This window comes from Pezoporus wallicus, unplaced genomic scaffold (genome assembly GCF_028554395.1).
Source record: "Pezoporus wallicus isolate ANWC-B61680 ecotype Strahan unplaced genomic scaffold, APGP_CSIRO_Pwel_v1 contig_2492, whole genome shotgun sequence".
NCBI classification, from domain to species: Eukaryota; Metazoa; Chordata; class Aves; order Psittaciformes; family Psittacidae; genus Pezoporus; species Pezoporus wallicus.
The window spans coordinates 2762674-2781740 of NW_026637796.1; the positions used below are offsets into that span (position 1 = coordinate 2762674).

Consider the following 19067-nt stretch of genomic DNA (forward strand, 5'->3'; position numbering starts at 1 on the left):
ACATGTACTTCAGCATCGTAGCTGAAAACAGTTTGCAGTTCTGTACTTGGCCAGCTCATCAATCCCCTGTGGTTGAGAAACCTCTGATTTAGGCAAAAGTTAACTGTTAAGAAAACACACCATCCTCTGGAGACACTAACCTTATACAGCACTCAAATGCCAAAGTATGAAGTTTGATAGGAAAAAAAAAATAAAAAAAATTCAAGGCCAATGGATGCTTTTAAACCTATTCATGATGAGGGCCATATTTTCACCTGTAGAAAGTGTCTGCCTAGAGCCATGTGTACATGTGTAAAAAGCCATACCAAGAACTTGGTTCAGCTCCTCTGCTGTTCTTTCTGTACAACACCTAGAATGGTTTAGAAAAAAAACAGCTCTTGTGGAAGTTGATGTCTGGAGGAGACGGAAGCATTCTGCACAGCACAACACTCAGCAGATTGCATAATACTGAGCAGCAGCATTAGAGCACTTCCTGCGCTTAGGGTCACAATCGCTGCTTTGCTTTGAGATTAGAGGCTTAGGTTGTATACTCCAAGGATAATAAACACATTAAAAAACATAACCCAGCAACAACAAAAGAACCCCTCCCCCAGGGGCAGTTTGTTATCTGAGATAGGAATAATAAGGGTACCATTCTGTTCCTGTTGGAATTAATGATTAAATTCCTCCACCCTGTGGATAAATTTGGGTCCTTTAATATCAGGCACTAGAAGAAAAGTAAAATGAAACAATAATAACAAAAGTAGTATAAATCTCTGCCAAAAGTTTTGTGGGTTTTCTTTTAAAAATCCAGTTTCTTCCCTTCCTGGTAAGATGCAGCAGGGCAATACTTCACGATGTTTGTGTTTCTTCTCTTACACAGATAGAACATGCTAGATCTGAGAGACAGAAAGTGCTTAAAATTTGTAATTAAGAAGATAGTTACCATCTGAAACTCTCATTTCCTCCTCTCACATACACTTATGTTCCTTTAATGATAGAACTTCCTACTTCTTTTTAAGCAAAAGCTGACAATGGAAGTTTTTATCCTTTGTTGAGGCATGAAGTTTTAGAAAAGGGGAAACAAGAATATACTGTACTTGGGACAGACACACAGCTAAAAATAATCAGTGCAGATCCACTCAGATGTCCAAAAATACATTCCTTAATTTGCCCACAATATTAAGCAATTGTTGCCTTAATCTGAACCTATTTAGTAATGCCTTGCAAACATCTGCCCTTAAGATAATAGGCTAGCATCATTAACTATTTTCATTTCAGCTCCAACAAGGTTACATATTGTAAAAGTGTCCGTGGCTGGAAGCAGCTACTTAAATTGCAATTTGATTGTCATTTCCAGGTACTATTGAAACTGACACTTGTTCTCAGTGCTATGAAGACATCAGTGTATCACAGAGATTAACCAGAGGCTGTCAGAAGATATTTTTGTGTTAAAAATTCTTCCTTTACTTTCCATTTTACCAGGAAGCAACCTTTCCTGACCACATGACTAAGTTATGTGATCAGGTCTTATATGACTTTCTCCAGTGTTTGAAAAGAACAACACATTTTCTTCCTCAGAGGACCCGTGCACTGAGGCCTGCCTCTGTGAAGTCCATCAGGAACTGCAAAAAAAACCTGAAGGTTTTCTGAGGCTTATCCAGATTATTTCACTATGCTCAGACTTTTATTGCCTCTCAGTTCAACGGATATTTGCACTCAGACCTCTTTATGGTATGTTAGAAATCCTACTGCAGGTCTTGAAGATGTCATGGCTTTATCATGGCTGGTCCTATCTGCTCTCAACAGTCCACCTCTGTCCAATTTTAATAAGGTTCTTTTTCCTTCTTTCAAAATAATGTTTATTAATAACTTTCTTTACAAGTTTACTGTACGGAATGCACTTCAAAGGCTGTATAATTATTCCTTGCTTACATACTGTAAATTATATTGCTACTTTGCCAATTGCAAGGTTCACTGCTTCTCAGTATCTGCCTGTTACCTCAGTCTCTAACCACTCAAACCACCGTTTGAAATTCCTTACCAAAAAATACAAGACACAATTGGTGCAGCAGGCCATTAAATACTAAATGGCAATTGCATTTCAGGTTATGTTTAGGTTGTTTTGGAATCAGATTTTTTGTGATATGCACATATTGTGATATGAAACTCCAAATAACAAGCTGGAGAGACATGCATGTACCACTAATCCCATCAAGCATCTATGGCTTCATGAACTCAAAGACCCAATCAGTGGCTGACTCTTCAAGCTATTCAGCTCATCTTAACTAATACATGCAAGAGACATACTCTGAGTCAGTTCTTGCCTTGTCAATTCCAAATCTTTGACACTGCAAGACTTTTCATTATCTACAGAGCCAACATCCTAAGCACCAGATGTTGGAAACATCGAAAAAGACTCTCCATAGGAGTGCTGTGTTTGATCATCCTGTAACAGCTTATGAAAAAAAAATCCTGAGAAAACAGAACTTGGAAACTTCTTAAATACTACTTAACAGTCAAAAAAACCCACCCAAAACACGTTCAAGAGAAGTAGGACAAATCAAGTTGTAGCAAGAAGACTTCTTTCTGAGGACTATTTTGATTAGAATGATTTGCAAATAACTAATGCAAAATGGAAACTCACCATCTCATTAGTAACAAAGGACAGATACAAAAGGTAATTAGCATGTTCTGCTCTTAGCTCAAAAACGAAGTTATTTACATCTCCTCTGTAAACATGAAATCTAGTGTGAAATGTTAAAAAAAAAAAAAGTATTACAGAAGAGTGCCAGACAGCGACAGAAGGAAACAGGCATGCAGTTGAACCTAGGACCAGTATGACTGCTGCCAGAACATCTTTGTTGGTCATTTTACTCCTAATCAAAAGCAGATTCCATTTCTTTCTGTAGCAGGAATTTCTACTTGCAAAATATAACACTTTAGAAATGTCAGGAAAATCTCCTAAAATCTCTCTGGGGTTCTGACATGTTGCATGAGAACAGTCAAGGACATGGAGCTAGTACAAGCTTCCCCAGAGCCCCTATTTTAATCATCTCTGTTCTCTCTGCAAGAGCACCTTCATCATCTTTTAGTATCTATAGCCCCAAAGCTTTTCTAACACCATGAAAATATATGATGCAATTAGAAGAAAAAAATCCCTTTATGCAAAAGAGTAACTAGTCTTCTACATAATGAAGTACTTCCTGATTTGCTTACTTTGAGGCATTGAATTCTTGCACCCTCAGGTTTGTTTAGATGAAAGGAACACTTTCTGGCAGCTGCATGAGCAAATGAGTACCCTAATTTAGGTTATGTAAAACTTAGTGGGTGTAAGCCACACATGTACCTTCCAAAAGCAATGCCTAGGTTGCATCCCAATGGTTAGCCTGGCTGCTGGTGCTCTTCTCCCTCCCATAGGCCTGTTCTAGTAAAGATCTGTTGAAGAAAAATTACTTCACATCACAGGGTGTGGCACTGTATAAATACTGTGCAATGATCTAAGATGCCTCAAGCAATCATGGCATTCATCCAGCTGGAGTAAAAATGTAGTCTTTTCCATTGAGGCACTCTTTTTGTGTCATCAACATAGCATGCAAATATGGTGCACTGTTTGAAGTGGAAAAGAATGTGATCACAGTATTTTGAAAGAGGTAGGATACTAGTAAGGGCCCTTTCACACAGCATGACCATTGCACTGGAGGTCCCTATAACAAGCTCTAAGAAGAGCTAGCTTGCTTGCTCAATGAAGCAGTGTCATGTAGCAACACCTAAACAAGCTCTGGCCAGCCCACCACTGGAATCAGAAGCAGTGTAGACATGTAACCTGAGCTGTGCTATGGGGCTGTGTGTTGGGGAGCAGCAAGGGCAGGCACTGCTCTGAAGGAGAAAATGAGCCATGAGCTGAGGGGAGCAACTTACTGACAAGGGGGCTGTCCCACAACACCCAAAAAAGGACAATCAAGGCAGGTCACCAGTCCAGGTCACCAGACAAGGCTGTGGTGGTGAGGCATGTCTAAAGTCAGGCCAGGAAGCCAAGTCTGTAGGTAAGGATCAACAAGGTACAACCAGACACAAGTGTGGTTGCAACATGTCTCAGGGACCAAGCACAAGAGCCTCAGCTTAAATGTAGCTCCTAAGAGGTGATGGCAGGGTTGAAGCACCTGGCTTCCTCCATCTTTTTGTTGAATGGCTGCAAGATCCGCAGGCATTGAGGCCAGAAGCTGCTGGAGGCCAGAAGTGCCTCAAGGGCAGGTGTCTTAATTAGTTAAGGTACATTATCTAATTAAGCAGCCAAACCTCCAGGAGAGAGGGGAATGCACTGTGGGCACTGACACTATCCCACCTGACTTGGCTAAGAAGTGATGGTGTGCTCTGCCATATTGATATATCAGGACGTTTTATTATGGTGGAATTGCAGCAGCTATCATGGTGGACTTCAAAGTCACCAAAAAATTGATTTAGCTCCTGCCCCACTGAATGACAGAGGAAGATCCCAAAAGAGAAAAAGCACTAGCTACACTGTCCTCTCTTCTGTGTAGGTTACCATCCTTTGTTCAGAGTCCTACTAGGTGCAGTTCCATGATTTTTGCCCTACGTAATGTCAACTCTTATCAAAGATTACTATGTTTGAAAAAAATCCCAAGAATACTGGTTGACTGGCAACTCTATACTACCATCCATGCTGCTCAGGATTGCTGGCAATTCACCTACTCTAGCATATGAAGCAAGAGCTGGAGAGTGTAAAAATGCCTGCAGAAGAGGTACCTGGTACAGCATGTTTTAGCAGAACTGAGAGTTGCTGTTGGGAGGGAGGCATAGCTATCGGGAAAGGACAAAGTTCCAGTGACTGCACTTCCCATTTTACATTGCTTCAGCAGAGCATTGTGTAACTAATGAGTACACATTACAGACCTTGTGGAACAATCTGTCAGACAACCAGCAAGAGTTTGACCATGATTCGGAAGATCTAGATTTCAGTGCAAGTAACCAGTGAAAAACCAAATATTTGGCGCAAGTCTTTGAACTTTGTGCCTCAGTTCTTACTCTGGATAAGGGAAGACCTATAATACATGCTTTTATTAATCTGCTTTGACCTTCTCACATGATGGGCAATGCCATCATTCTCAGATTTTGTATTAAGTAACGATCTCTGGGTAGACAACATGGCAAAATATAAAGTACATCAAACAGCCAGAAGTACAGGGAATCACAAGTACCTACCATGAGCTATTGCTTGCACTGGTTGGAAAAACCAAACCAGAACCACACCACAGCAAGTCCTCCAGCTATTCAGTACTGTTCAGTTCTATGGTTTAGCGGAGCTACCTTTTCCTTGCTATGCATGCCAACTTTTCCACATTTCAGGCTAACCTCTCTCCAGACAACTGCATCAATGTCATTCACTAGCACATTCGGACTCCACACCTTGCTGCCTTTGTTGTGCACCTCTGGAAGCCTAGGCTGTGCATACAAGTGAACTCCTTCCTTCCTTCCTTTCTTCTTCACTGTTTTTTCTTTTCTTCAAAAACTAAGCATCACTCCTGAGGATTTTCATCTGTAAAAGTGAGATGGAGACGATGTTGATTATTTCAACTCGGATTTTCCAGGAGTGGTTCATTCGGGATTCCTGCTGACGACTAGTGTATGGATTAGTAGGGGTTTTTTTTAGAACATTCTCCGAATCTGAAATTGCTGTTCTATGGAAGACAGTATGTGATGAATGACAATTGCTGGTAGTCAGACAACAAGAGATCTAATTATACACATCCTTATGGATGGTTAGCTACGGAATGTAGTTCGAGAAGGATGCAAGTATCTGGTACTAGCTCTGGACTCTGTTACTTCCTTCCCATACTTCTGAAGGGAGAAGCCCACAGATATTCCAAAGTTGGGAATAGGGTAACCGTCATTACCTTCCTCCACTTTTTTTCCACTTTGGCCTCTTGAACTGGAGAGGCACAGGATTGCGAGAGACATCCTGAAGAAACGTACCATATATCTGCTTCAGTATAAGCAGCAGAAAGACTTAAATCAGCTATTTTGTTCGTGTTCAGACATGCCCAGTGGATGGCATGATCCCTCACTTTGCCAGGCATTTACATATTTAACAGAACTGTATTAATTGCATATGTACAAATAGAAAATGCATTTTTAGCTGCAGAAAATTCTACTCCCTGATACAATGAAACAGTTACACCTATGCAGTCACAAAAGCTAAATGTTGCTCATTATCTTTTTGCCACATTCTAAGAACAGTGACTTTAGTCCTCACCTAAATGCGCTGGCATTACTCAAATTCTGAATAAAAGGGTCTGGACTAGAAGTAGTCCTCCACTTACACTAGCAGAGAAGCAAAACATCACAAGGAATGCACTCCTGGAGTCATGTGGAACGTACTTCGCCTTGGTCAACATGCACAGATGCAGGTCCCAAGATCACAGCTGGATTCTTAGCATGTTTGGAAGAGTCTGAGGACTAAGAGTTTCCATTAATAACCACTGTAGATGGTACTGTACTTTTAGGGAAATTCTCATCTGACACCATTCTGAACTGTCACCCCACCAATTATGTTTTTTGTTCTTAAATGTCAAAAAATGTGCAGACATAGATGTAGGCATAGATTATTATTATATTTATTATTCTTGTTAAAAAGTCAGTGTATGAATTATGGCACTACGCTGTAAAAATGCAACACTACTGAGTGCTCTAAAAGTATAAGGTCCATTATGACAGGTTTTAAACATGAAGCATGAGCTTCAATATGATTTCCAAATAAAAAGCCAAACCTAAGGGGTAAATAGATTAATAATAACTGATTTATCTGGAATTTCCATACTAAGTGAATACAGAGTGGATTTGCAAGAACCAGACATATTTAAGACACAACAGAGTCAAACAAAGCTTCTAGAAATTGAAGAGTAAATGATCTTTTTTCTTTTTGACCTACATAGAGGTATTTGTCCTGCACTGTAGATGAATGTTACAGGTCTGCTATTAAACTACAACCACAGTGTGTCAGGTGGGTTTGCATGAGAAAAGGAAAAAGTAAACCAAAACCTTTTCTACACTGCCAGTCAGAGAAAACACTGTGTGCTTTGAAAATTTAAAAATAAAGACAGAAATACCCCCCCCCCCCCCATCTCCTGAATCAATCTCCACCATAACAAAACACTGATGCCTATTACCTCTGTGCCTGGGGACTGGACAAAACTATGACACTATTCCTGATTCTGAAGCAAACCCAAACAAATGGATATTCATGGATATTATTGCACTTGTAGCAGTGGTACTTTAACTGGCCTGAAAACTACTTTCATTGTATTAAGGAAAGTGAGAAATATTTGTTTCTACATGTGTAATCTTACTCGAAAGATGCATTGTAAAAAGAATGCCATACTCTTTATAAAACAGTTTAAGCACATCTGGCACAACATGAAGATCTTGAAATGCCTGAATAAAGGAAAAAAAAAACCATGACAGTGGGCATTAGTTTCCCAGGAAAAGGTTGTCCTACATCACATTGCAGATCAGAAATAAATAAGATGAAATTTGAAGAGTATGAATATAAATCCTTGGATGATGTCGCAAAAGTCACAGGCTTCACCAAACCAATGTCAGTGTATTTTTTTATGCATAATACAGTTACTATATACAGTATGTTTATCAGATAATTCCAACTAACAACATACTGAATTAATGGTTGATAAACAAAAAATATACTAAACCAATGTAAAAACAGATGGCAGCCCCCCAGTTATGCATAGTTACATATGATGAAGTCCAACTCTCTGAAGTCCAATGGATTGGCACCTTCAAGCATTAGGAAGCAGTTTTCTGAAGCACAAACAACATAATTAACAGAACCCAGTCAAGCTGTAGGGGGATTACACTGTCGAAAGTATCTCCAGTCCAATCACAAAACTGTAAATGTTATCGCTGCATAGCTGCAATGGGGCAGTCATTCATTCTAAGGCTTTACATTGCCATATTTCTTCAACAGGCCTTCTAAAGGATGTGCATTTAACAACGGTGGTGATCTACACACAAACAAAATCTGTGACAAACACAAAGCACTTAGGTTTAAAAGCACTTACGGAAAAATCCATAACATCTTTACAGCATATTGTGTATGACTGCACGTGCTATTAAGCTTTTCCTGCTTATTATTATGTGGTATCTTACTATATTTCTGCATATTAAGAGCGAGCCTTCTCCATGAGAAACCAGCTTCTCTGATACAGGAAGCCACCATGCCTATACCTTGCTTTGCTACAGAGTAAGGCATGTACAATGAAAATGATAATGTCAAATCCCCACGGATCATGACAGAAAGACCCAGTTCTTCCCTTTGTTTCTTGCTCAGCTTCTCTGCTCCATTACTACTGTGAATGTCAGTCAGCAACCATATGTCCTTGTCTAGTAAGCAGAGGCTTCCCATCTGCATCACCAATCTTTTTCTGCATCTCTTCCACTGTTTTCAACAAAGCTGCTCGCTCCTGCTCAAGCGTGAGAATGGACTGCTTCAGTTTGCCTTCATTGGTCAATAAAAGCTCTACTGTGGCTTCAAGGTTTTGGATCTTTCCATTGGCCACCTTTCAGAGTAAAAAGAAAGGAAGAGAGAGGAAGAAAGGGGAAATTTATTAATAACTGAAACCAACTTTAAAATATTTTTTGAGATACATTAACACATATAAAGTAATTTCCAAATGAAAAATTGCAAAGGTAAATGGAGGTATGAACGTTATTAGATCTGTGTACTTTAGACTACAATAAGAAACTACTGTTGGCTGTAACAAGAAACTTCCCTCTCTCAACTTGATTGCTTTGTTTAGCTCACAATCAGACTCAGAATACAATGCAAAGTAATGAAATCAGAATGTTACTAAGTCTGCAAATTATATACTAAAAACCTGCAGGCTAAGATAAGCTTCTGTATGGGTCTGTTAGGAGACCATCTCAGTCAACCATGTTTGTTGAATTGCACATGCTTTGCAAAGCAAAGACAACCCATCTTCGTGTCAACATTTAGTTCAGCTTTGGAGGTGAAGGGGAAAGAGTGGATTTAGAGCAATATGGAAACAGAAAACACATACTGAAAAATTCCAAAAATTCTCCTTCAAAAGGCTGCTCTTTGATGGCAAATCAAAGTATTAGATCATCCAATCTCATCATGTGAGATTTGTAGCTGAGCTACTTCGACAAAAGCAGAGATCTGTTTCAAAGTTTCAGCACTGAATAACATTTGGAGACAATATGGTGGTCCTGACTTTCAGGGAAGTATTTGCCCTTCTGATGAGCTCACTGCTCTTCATGTAATTGTGTTGGGTTTGCAAGTTCAGCCTTTGGGGAAAAAACATCGACAAACCATGGCGCCCATTGTTTGGTTATGCACTTTCCTCCCATCATCAATGGAGGACCTTTCACTATAGGAAATGAAGGCTGAATGAAGCCCCATATGCAAGACAAAGGGACTGTTCCAACACTAGGGTTAAGTTCCCTGCTATAATGTTGGGTGCTGACTTGGCAGCACACAGGTGGAGATGAGCTTTGTAAAAAACTGCTTAGGGCTGCAAAGTCTTTAGGGACAGAAGGGAGTAGAAGATCCCCTGGTGTAGCTATCTATAGGATATTCCATCTGGAATCTCATCCCAGAAATCCCTCTCCCCCATGCTACATTCAACAATTTCCTTGCCCAAAGAGACAGTGTGGTGAATCAACTTTTCACTAATTGTAAGCACATGTTCTATCTACCCCTCTCGACTTCTTCTGCATTTAAATTTTAAAAACAAAATTAAATAAAACTGCTAGTGGCTATGCTTTTGAAGTCAATAGACCAAACGCCAATCTCTCCTGTGCCCTGGTGTAGGACAATCCCTTCTGTAAAGGTAGAAAAATCAGATAATTATGAAATATAAATTGTACCTGCAGTTCTTCCAGAAGATCAAAGTTTTGTTTGCGCAAGCTACTGTTTGCCTTTTCTAATTTATCCAGTCTCTGATTGTCATTCAAAGAAGAATCTATAAGCTCATCCTGAAGCACATGATATTCAACTTCATAAGCTTGCAACTGCTTGGCAATATCCATTTCAAACACCTGTTGTATACAAAAATAATATTAGGTGCTGTGCAGATCAAAATCATTCAATGCTTTGAAATCCATGGATCTAGACTTAGATATCTAATCCCTGTGTACAAAAAAAAAGACTATTTTTGTCATTCACATGGCAATATTGAGGCAGTAGAGTGCAATACACTGGAATTAGATCTACTTAAAAACTTCACCAAAAATGTCATTTAATAACATCTGAGTGTGGCATAAACCTTCCTACACATACTCAGAATTAGATGTAATTTTAGAAAACTCTGCTCCACACCCATGTGCCACGTGGAGAAGTGTAAGGCTAAGTAGAATGAAAGCTTTAAAGGAGAAACAGTAAACACTGCTAGGTTTATTTATGATTTTACAGTATTCATAGAGACTGAAAATGAACTAATCTGTCCTTACACTAATACACGTAATGGACACATTATGTAATGTCAAAGTAGATTTCTATTATTTTTAAATAAGACTCACCAAAATGAGCGCTCAGTCTTACACATGAATATTAAGAAAACCTTTTATTATAAAAGGAGATGAATAAATTGAGTGATCCAAATAAAAACCACTGCTATTGTATTTTCTTTTTTCTAGGTTTTGGCAAACATCTGCCTTCAAATTATAAGAAAATATGTCTCTGCTGCCCCTGTGCTAGCTATCTCCTCTGAAAGCATTGAAGAAGGTGGTAAATTAAAAGGCCAAGTGTGCTAATCAAAGAACATAATGGAAACTAAAGTTGATTTTAAAACACATCTGGAAAATAGCCCCAAAATACAAGTTCAAGGGTTATTCATTATTTTTAAACCTCTTGTACTTTACTCGTTTTGGAAATAAGTCAAATACCAAATCCCATTTTAAATACCTCTTGAAGTAATAATAGTTATTATCTATTTTATCTGCTTTGTCTACAAAGCTTTCTTGGCTAAAGAAAATACCAGTTTATGAACTGTTTCTGACACCTGTTACATGTGCTATAAAAAATTACCTCATAGTTTTATCCCAGCAGAAACACACATACTGAGCATCTAAGTACAGAAGGCTATAACACAATTTTGAGTTTGGTTAAACATATGGATCTTTTGTTTTCTGTAGGTCTGCGCATCTCTGGAGAACACACTGCTGACATTTCAGTAAAGCAAACAGTGCAATTCAGCAGGGTAGAATGCCAGTTCTTTTTGTCTGACCTCTGCCACTTCTAGCCCCTGTGCTCTTGAGAAGTGAGGGAAATCCCTGCTGTCATACCCAAAGTATCACATCTGAAGCGGGGGAAACATGATGCAAATCAAAAGCTTGACATGAAAACTAGCTAACTGAAGGCATGTTAGGGCATGTAAACCAGAGGCCACCCTGCAGAAGGCATGAGGAGAATGGGGATTAGCCCAGGAGCTGTGTAACGACTGCAGGGCTGGTCAGACAATGGGCTTTCTTCTGATCAGAGGAGGAACTGCTCTCCCTTCAACTCACTGCCCACTTAAATTTACAGAGCTGCCTAAACAGAGTATCCTTCTGCTCAAAGCCAATGGTTTTCTGCATATCGCCTGCCTAAGTACTGCAAGTCTCTGCAGAGTTGTACACTCCACACTTTCAGCCTAGCAGACAACACACAATGCCCTTCGCTCCCTAAATATCACTTGCTTTCCTTCCCCTTGCACAGGCTTCCTAGCTCTTCACTCCTTCCTCTGACAATGAGCACTAGAAGCAATTTTCCTGATCCTAATTCATGTCTAATTAATGTCCTCCAGAAGCTTTGCTGCCAGGGATCAGAAAGGAACCCCTCGCAAGCTGCCTGCTTTCTTTATCAAGCCACAGGCTTTGCACATCTCCTGCTGCCCGTGGTGAGTCGCAGGCATTTGTAGTTCTGCACAGTACCCCCTGCCCCTCCATGTTTTAGACCACAAAAGGCCTTCAGAAAAACAAACCCCATCATCTCTTTGTCTGCTGCAAATTAGATGTCAAGTGTAACAGTTAAGGTTTCTAAAAAGGCAAACCTTAATTGCAATAATCTGTGATTTTCTCAAATTCCACAGTTATCTCCTGGATTCTTCTGACAGGTTAGCAATACTGCATCATCTTCCTTGTCTGCCATTTAAAAATAGTATAGCAAGGATTCCCAGTCTTTGCTGTCTAGACTCACTGGTGACTGCAAGAGACTGCAGTACCCCATGTACTCCTGGCAGGATTAGAAAGGCACTGTTGTAACATACTGAGCCAACACCATAAAAGCCAGTATAGACAAAGTCAGTGTAGGGAGGGACTCCCAATTTCATCAAGTAAGGTCAACATCTGTGAAGCTCTTGTAAGTAAGCTTTTGCTTCTGAAATGAGACTTGGAGAGCAAGACTGGAGACAGGAAAACTCAGAAGGCTTTTAGCCCACTGTTTTGTGGAATGCACAGTGTATGGGCTGTAATACTCCTGCCAATAACAGAGTCGCACACTTAAAAATACCTCATTTTCATTAAAAGCTTCATAAAGTGACCATAACCAACATGCAGATGTATGAATACAGAAGTATTACACGAGCCATATGCTTCCAAAAGTTTTCAGTCTTCAGAACTACAATAATAGGATTCTCAGCTCGAAGTAACACAAGACGCTTGCAGTTTTTCTGTCAAGAACTTGTGAAAAAGAGCATTCCTTTGCATACTTCTTATATGTTCATAACTTTTCATACCTGACTAATGGTCTTTTCCATCTGTACCAAACCCAAGTTGGGGAGAGTGCTTTTAATAAAATCAACAATAGTTTCTAGGTTCTCATGCTGCAGAATCAATGGCTTGTGGCTTCCCAAAAGGCTTAAAGCCACTTTAAATATAGCCTCTGATCCTTGAAGAAAGAGCATATCTGTAAAAACAAAGAAAAAAGAGAGTACATAAAGCAAACACATGTTTTGACAAGAATATTAAACTAGTAAAATGTCCAAAGACAACAACTTCTCATAGGACTGACCTGGAGGCTAAAATACTGTGCCAGACACGTGCTTTAATTACTGTGGCTATGGCGTTAGAAGTTTTGCAGGGTCAAGATTATTACCAGGAATAGCAAATTTCAATTTGTTTAGCAAGTTTTTTCCAAAAAATCCAATTCAAATTTAAGCTAAGTACACAATAAACCAGGTTTGCCAGTGTCACCATTTTTTGTGCATGTAATTTCTTTAGAGATGTTCACAGGAATCTGAATTTGAATAGATTCAGATCCCAATGCCATTTAAAAACCCTAATAAAACAGGCAAAAAATACACCTGAAGACACAACCAAAGATCTGAAATTCTGTTTTCTGGTGGAGAAAACTACAAAATCTCAGTGTTGTGGTTTAATCCGAGCCCAAACCAGGACAGTTAATACAACACTGAGCAGATAAGGCTAAATGCACACCTTCCAGCAGCCTCAGGTTTCATGTGCATGTGCTTATTTTTAGTATGTGTCTCAACCGCTTACATTAATATTCTAAAAATTACATTAAGAAGTATCCTGAAATCTTAGTAATACAGCTTAAGTGTCAATATTGCCTGTGGCCCTGGAATGACAGCACCTGACATATGTACAAGCACGCTGAAACTACAGTATATAGTGACCTTTCAATGCAACATCCTTTCTTTTCTTTTCCTTTACAAGTGGCCTGTGTCTTCATAGAGGAAAGAAACAGAAGACTGTAATGAAAGCATCAGACAAGAAACCCATCTTCACAAACCCATCTGTCCAGAGGACAGACAGCATTGCCCTGCATTTACTTTCCTGCTATTATAACTCAGAATCTGCTCAGGTTTTTTTTTTTCTGATGGACTCACTGCAGGCAAAAGCATCTAACATACAAAACAATACTAATGGAGGTGGAAAAAGGAAGAGAAGATACTATGGGTTTATTCTGTATTTCCTAAATAGATTTTTATTTTTAAAGGGCTTCTCTCTTGCTCTTTCCCTTCTTTGTATTTAAAGCTGTGAATGAAATCACAGCTACTTATGAAGTAAAACAAAGACACCAAATAAACAGTTTGTCTTCATGATAAAAAAAAAAGAAAGAATAATGAAGACTGAAAAAAGAGAAACAAACCCTGCCACACAGTAAGAAAAACAACTGCTAGCAAAACTACAGGTGTATCTGATGTAGTAAAGAACATCTGAAAACACTGGCTAACTGCCTTCTTACTGGAAAAAGAGTAAAATCAACTCTCAAGTTTGTATCAGAATGAAATTTCCCCTTGTGCTCTTTTGGTTGTAATGTTGAAGCCATAACTCATTTCACTTCTCTCTCTTTCTCTCTGAGAAAGAAAAGCAAAAGTAATAGCTAACCATAAATCTTGCACTTTGCCACCATTTGTCCTAAAAGTGGTGTAAAATTTTTCAATTCTGATTCAATGACAAGTCCAAAGTCAAGAATGATTGAAAAGTGGTAACAGAGCCTCAATTCTCTACTGAAACTGAAAGCTATGGGAAAAAGCTTTATAGAGAAAGCTTTATATTATGACAGGAAATGCTGAAGAACATCTAAGAAACACAAAGTGAAAAAAACAGAGCTGAAAATAACACATTTTTTATTCAGCACCTCACCCAGAAAGTCACATAGGTCACCTTGAGTTGATCTACAAGTTGTTAATGAGCTGAGCTGGTAATACAGAGCTGAAATATCTCTCTCATTTAAAATAGCAAAGACTTAACAAAGACCTATTTGTTATCCACTCCCCACACTTCCCGTTAAGCGGGCTGCCAGCCAACAGCAGTACAGTGAAGGTACCCAAATCAATGTCAGCATGACTAGCAGCCTCCGGCATTAAAAAAAAAAAGTTTTATCTACAATCTTGAAATAACATAAACACTATTCCACCAAGGCTCCTCCATTAATAAGTAAATCTGATTAATAAAGAACACACCTTTGCTAATGCTGCGCTCTCATTAGATACCACTTAGGAGAAGTCTTGAAAGCTTGGATAGATGATTAAAAATTTAAAAGAAGTTTTACTATTGGACTCATTAAACAGTCTTTGGGTCAACCTCCTTCTGGCCCATTTCTTTCATATATTGCTTTGTAAGATGTTTGCAGAAACTATACTCTATGGAAATCTAAAGGAAGTGGTCTATAACAATTATCTTATTAAACAGCAGTGGGGCTTCCAATATGAAGGGTTTAGAGATCCATGTTAGAAAATGGCAGAACAATTTTACAGCCTTAGTAAACTACAGATGAGTTACTTCAACATTAAAAGGCAACATTCTTTCATCCCAAGGGTTCTAATATGTGAGCAACAAAAACGTATGTATGTTCTGCAAAAGTGTGTGAACACATGGGTCATAACTGGTTGGATCGTAACTTGCCATGCTGCTAACGACAGCTGCTATCAAACTGACAGCTCTAGCCTTTTTCAGGTTTGTATTTGTGTTTCAGTCTTCATCATAGGTGAAGAGGAGATTTTGCTTTCTAATGTAAAAAAAGTCCAATGTTCTTGCCTTACATTGTTCCAGTAAACACTGTTTTAAGGAAATTACTAAACACTTTGACACATTAAAAACTGCAGGTGTTGGTTGCGATGGACTGTCTCAAAAAATAAAAAAATAAAAAAATCAGGTATTTTTAAGAGATTACAGTTTCAGTCACACATGCTTTTCTGTTTCTGACCTAAAATCAGTCCTGTGAAGATCATGTGTCTATCCTTTCTATTCCAGTGTAAAATCTTTGCTTTCTAAAGCCTTACAATCCTCCACTGACAGATAAAATACTAATCCATGTATTAAGGCAGAAATCCAAATATACTGGAGACACAAGGCACTTTAATACCTCCACTGCAGTCAACTGTCCAAGTCAAAGACTATTCTTATCATGTACAATACTATGAATAAGAAGAATTGAAAGATGAACTGATTATAAACTCAGTATATGACACCTGCATACAGCACTTGATTTAATTCCTAACAATTATTACTGTCAACGAGATATTGATGTCCTTTGAACTGTTCCAGGAAAAAAAAAAAAGTGCTGTTTCCCCTGGAGTTAAGATGCTAATCACAGACACATAGATCTGCTTAGCTATACACCATCCTTTTCACTGTGATCTCTTACAGTACTACTTTTGGCATATCCTTTACCCGAAAGACGAAAAGATTCTTGTTGGTGGTTCGTGGAATCTATAATTCATTATTTGTTATTGTGGTAGACAAGACTATATTTAGGATCTTTTCAAATACCAAACAATCTATAAATCTAAATCCATAACATAGCATCAAGGTAAATTCTTAATTGTAATCTAATTAACACAAAACAAAACAAAACAAAAAAAAAAAGAGAACTTTACTTTTGTAGATTTAAAAAATAAGTAACAGAAGTGACTTTAGGGCCTAAATTTGTTAGGATCCTACATATTAGAGCCTAAGCTTATGCTTTCAAACATTTTTGGAAGTGAGATTATCAGTCAGGCTAAAATTGTAAGGATAAGAAACACTAGTTTAAAAGACTATGTTTCTGTAGCGTAAATCCGTGATTAAACTGCAAGGGCCACCTCTGTGTGTGTTTAAAAACATAACCCTCAATATAATTTTCCACTGACACTGTTAGAGACAAAGATAATGAAGTAGATTAATATAGTTCTCAGATGATACCTTTGTTACATCTCTTTTCAGCTTAAAACTAATTGTGCTGTTGAAGTGCCACTGTTGTAACACCATGCCTTCATGGCATCAAAGTTCACATCCCCTGTGCAAGTGGTTACAGGGTGGGAAAAGGTAACAGTGAGGATGGAAAGACAGAACAGGACTGACATATGCTTTCTTCCTTTCTTTTTCCATTTTACTATAAAAACTACATGTTCCAAAAGATGACCTCTGTTGCTCTTCTATTCATCAATAGTAAGTAAAATAATTCTCCTGGATTTCTGAATCAGGTTGGGTAATAATGCTGTTCCAAATAACAGGATTCCAAATATAAAAGGGGTTTATGAAGATTTACCAAACACTCTGGCTACAAATCCAAGGGGAAACTGGGAGGCAAACATGGTGAGAAACCAGGGAGCAGCATAGAGGCTGGGGCCAATCTCATGTTCCTCTAGGTGGTTATAGAGATCTCGATGGTAGTCATGAAGAAGTCGAGACAGTTGATACATCTGGATCTGCAGGGAATAAGAACAAAGAGAATAAAGATAAATACATTTTAACACTCGGGGTAGCAACATCTGTGTTTCACACTTACTAGAAGCAGTGAAAGGTATCTGTCAATTAGTGTTTGGATGGATTGAAGAAAAGAAATAGAAGCCATTTAAAAGACCCAGGATGGGTCACCTGTGACCCTAGGACATGCTCATTTGAACCTCATACAGCACGTAAAAGAATTCTTCCTATTTATGATTTTCACAGTTTGCCTAGTAGTCTTTTTATTGAAACTAATGCATTTAACATGATGTATTCTGTTCACAGATTATCCTTCTTCATTTCTGAGAGCTGAATTGAAGTTCAAGTCCAGATTTTGACAATCCTATCTGTACTGCATTACTATGGTTTAACATTAGCATCCTTTCATTAGAAAAATTTAAATCATACCTGTAAAATTGTCATGTCAGGACGATATTGTTTTCTCAGGCCCACATCAAACATGAGAAACTTCAGCATTTTAAAAGCATCTTCTTCACTCATATGAAGTAACAGGACTCCTGCTACAAAACTAAGGCCCTGGCAATATCCTACTTCCTGGTCCAGAAGTGAATAGGCCTTCAAAATATTGTAGAGTGACAGCTGCCCAGCTCCCAGCTGTGCTGAGAAGTACGGATGTGTTGGAAATGTGCGTCCTGTGAAAACAACCAAAGGTGGTGACTTAAATTAAAAAATAAAAATAATAGTAATAAACCCACCCACCCTCACCACCACCACCAAAAAAAACCAAACAACCAACCCTTAACAAAAAACATCAAAAAACCCTTGCCATGTTATCAAATTAAACAGTCTTTCAAAAAGGTAGATCCTCTTGAAAGGTCAATTCTGAAATCATCCCCAGGAAGACTGTAAAAAAGTTAACAATACAAAACAATTGACTCTTATGCTCTACTACTGTTTTGTTAAAGTAGCTGCAAAATTAACTTAAAAATTGCTGCCAGGGGTGGGGACAGTATTTTGTCTGGAACAGCTGAGTAACTGGTTCTTAAGACTGGCCCTTGATCAATTTGTTAAAGGGCTTATAGGGTTGCTTACAATAGCGAGAGACTCTAGTCTTCAGTGGCTTGATGAGTCACCCAGTCCTCTTGATTAAAGTGTTACCTTTTAAACAACTTAGGATCCAGGTACAGACTTAGAAGACCTGAGCTCTCTAGGCTGGGGCCTCTTCCCTTTCTTTTTTCCCTAGTAAATGTGTCTCTTGCCCCCACACTCCTTGCCTGTGTCCCTCCTAGTCTTATGGGTCCTTCCTTCTTTCCTACAGCATGAAGCTCAGAGTCTTCCATGAGCTCATCCAGTTCACTAACCTGGAAGAAAAATCCCCTTTTACATGGGGTTAGCTGCCAGTACATGCTATTAGCCACTCAGCTGGAAAGCAGCTTTTCAGAAAATTAACTTGGTGGTCACCAAGTTGAATGTGAGCCCTTGCAGCAAAGAAGGCTAATGGTATCCTGGGCTGCATTAGGAGGAGCACTACCAGCAGCTCGAGGGAGGTGATCATTCCTCTCTACTCAGCACTGTGAAGCTACACCTGGAGTGCTGTATCCATTTCTGGGCTCCCTAGTGCAAGACAGATATGGACATACTGGAGAAAATCCAGCAAAGAGTTACTAAGATGATGAAGCAACCGGAGCATCTCTCCTATGAAGAAAGGCTGAGACACCTGGGACTGTTCAACCTGGAAAATAAAAGGCTCAGCGGGATCTTTCAATGGGCACAAATAATCAACATGGGGGAATGAAGACGAGGGAGCCAGGCTCTTCTCAGTAGTGCCTGCTGACAGGACAAGAGGCACTGGGCACAAAGCAAAATACAGGAAATTCACCTAACATAAGAAAAAAATCTCCACCTATGGACATATTCAA

The 19067-nt window shown here is 38.9% G+C and overlaps 2 protein-coding genes across 15 annotated transcripts in view; both read right to left on the bottom strand.

Moving 5' to 3' along the window:
- The window catches only part of CUNH4orf19 (chromosome unknown C4orf19 homolog), a 267441-nt gene that overhangs the window by 30893 nt on the left and 217481 nt on the right, over nucleotides 1-19067 (bottom strand). The window lies entirely within an intron of this gene.
- The window catches only part of TBC1D1 (TBC1 domain family member 1), a 92212-nt gene continuing 79924 nt past the window's right edge, over nucleotides 6780-19067 (bottom strand). For 7 of the 8 annotated variants that reach the window (XM_057407605.1, XM_057407607.1, XM_057407606.1 and 4 more), the window contains 5 exons: nucleotides 17596-17840; nucleotides 17009-17168; nucleotides 12750-12919; nucleotides 9904-10074; nucleotides 6780-8573 (listed from right to left, as the gene is read on the bottom strand). In XM_057407605.1, coding sequence (XP_057263588.1) covers nucleotides 8373-8573; nucleotides 9904-10074; nucleotides 12750-12919; nucleotides 17009-17168; nucleotides 17596-17840 — 947 coding nt within the window. In that variant the 3' untranslated portion in view covers nucleotides 6780-8372. The remainder of the gene's footprint in view (nucleotides 8574-9903; nucleotides 10075-12749; nucleotides 12920-17008; nucleotides 17169-17595; nucleotides 17841-19067) is intronic. The other variant, XM_057407608.1, reaches the window with a different exon arrangement.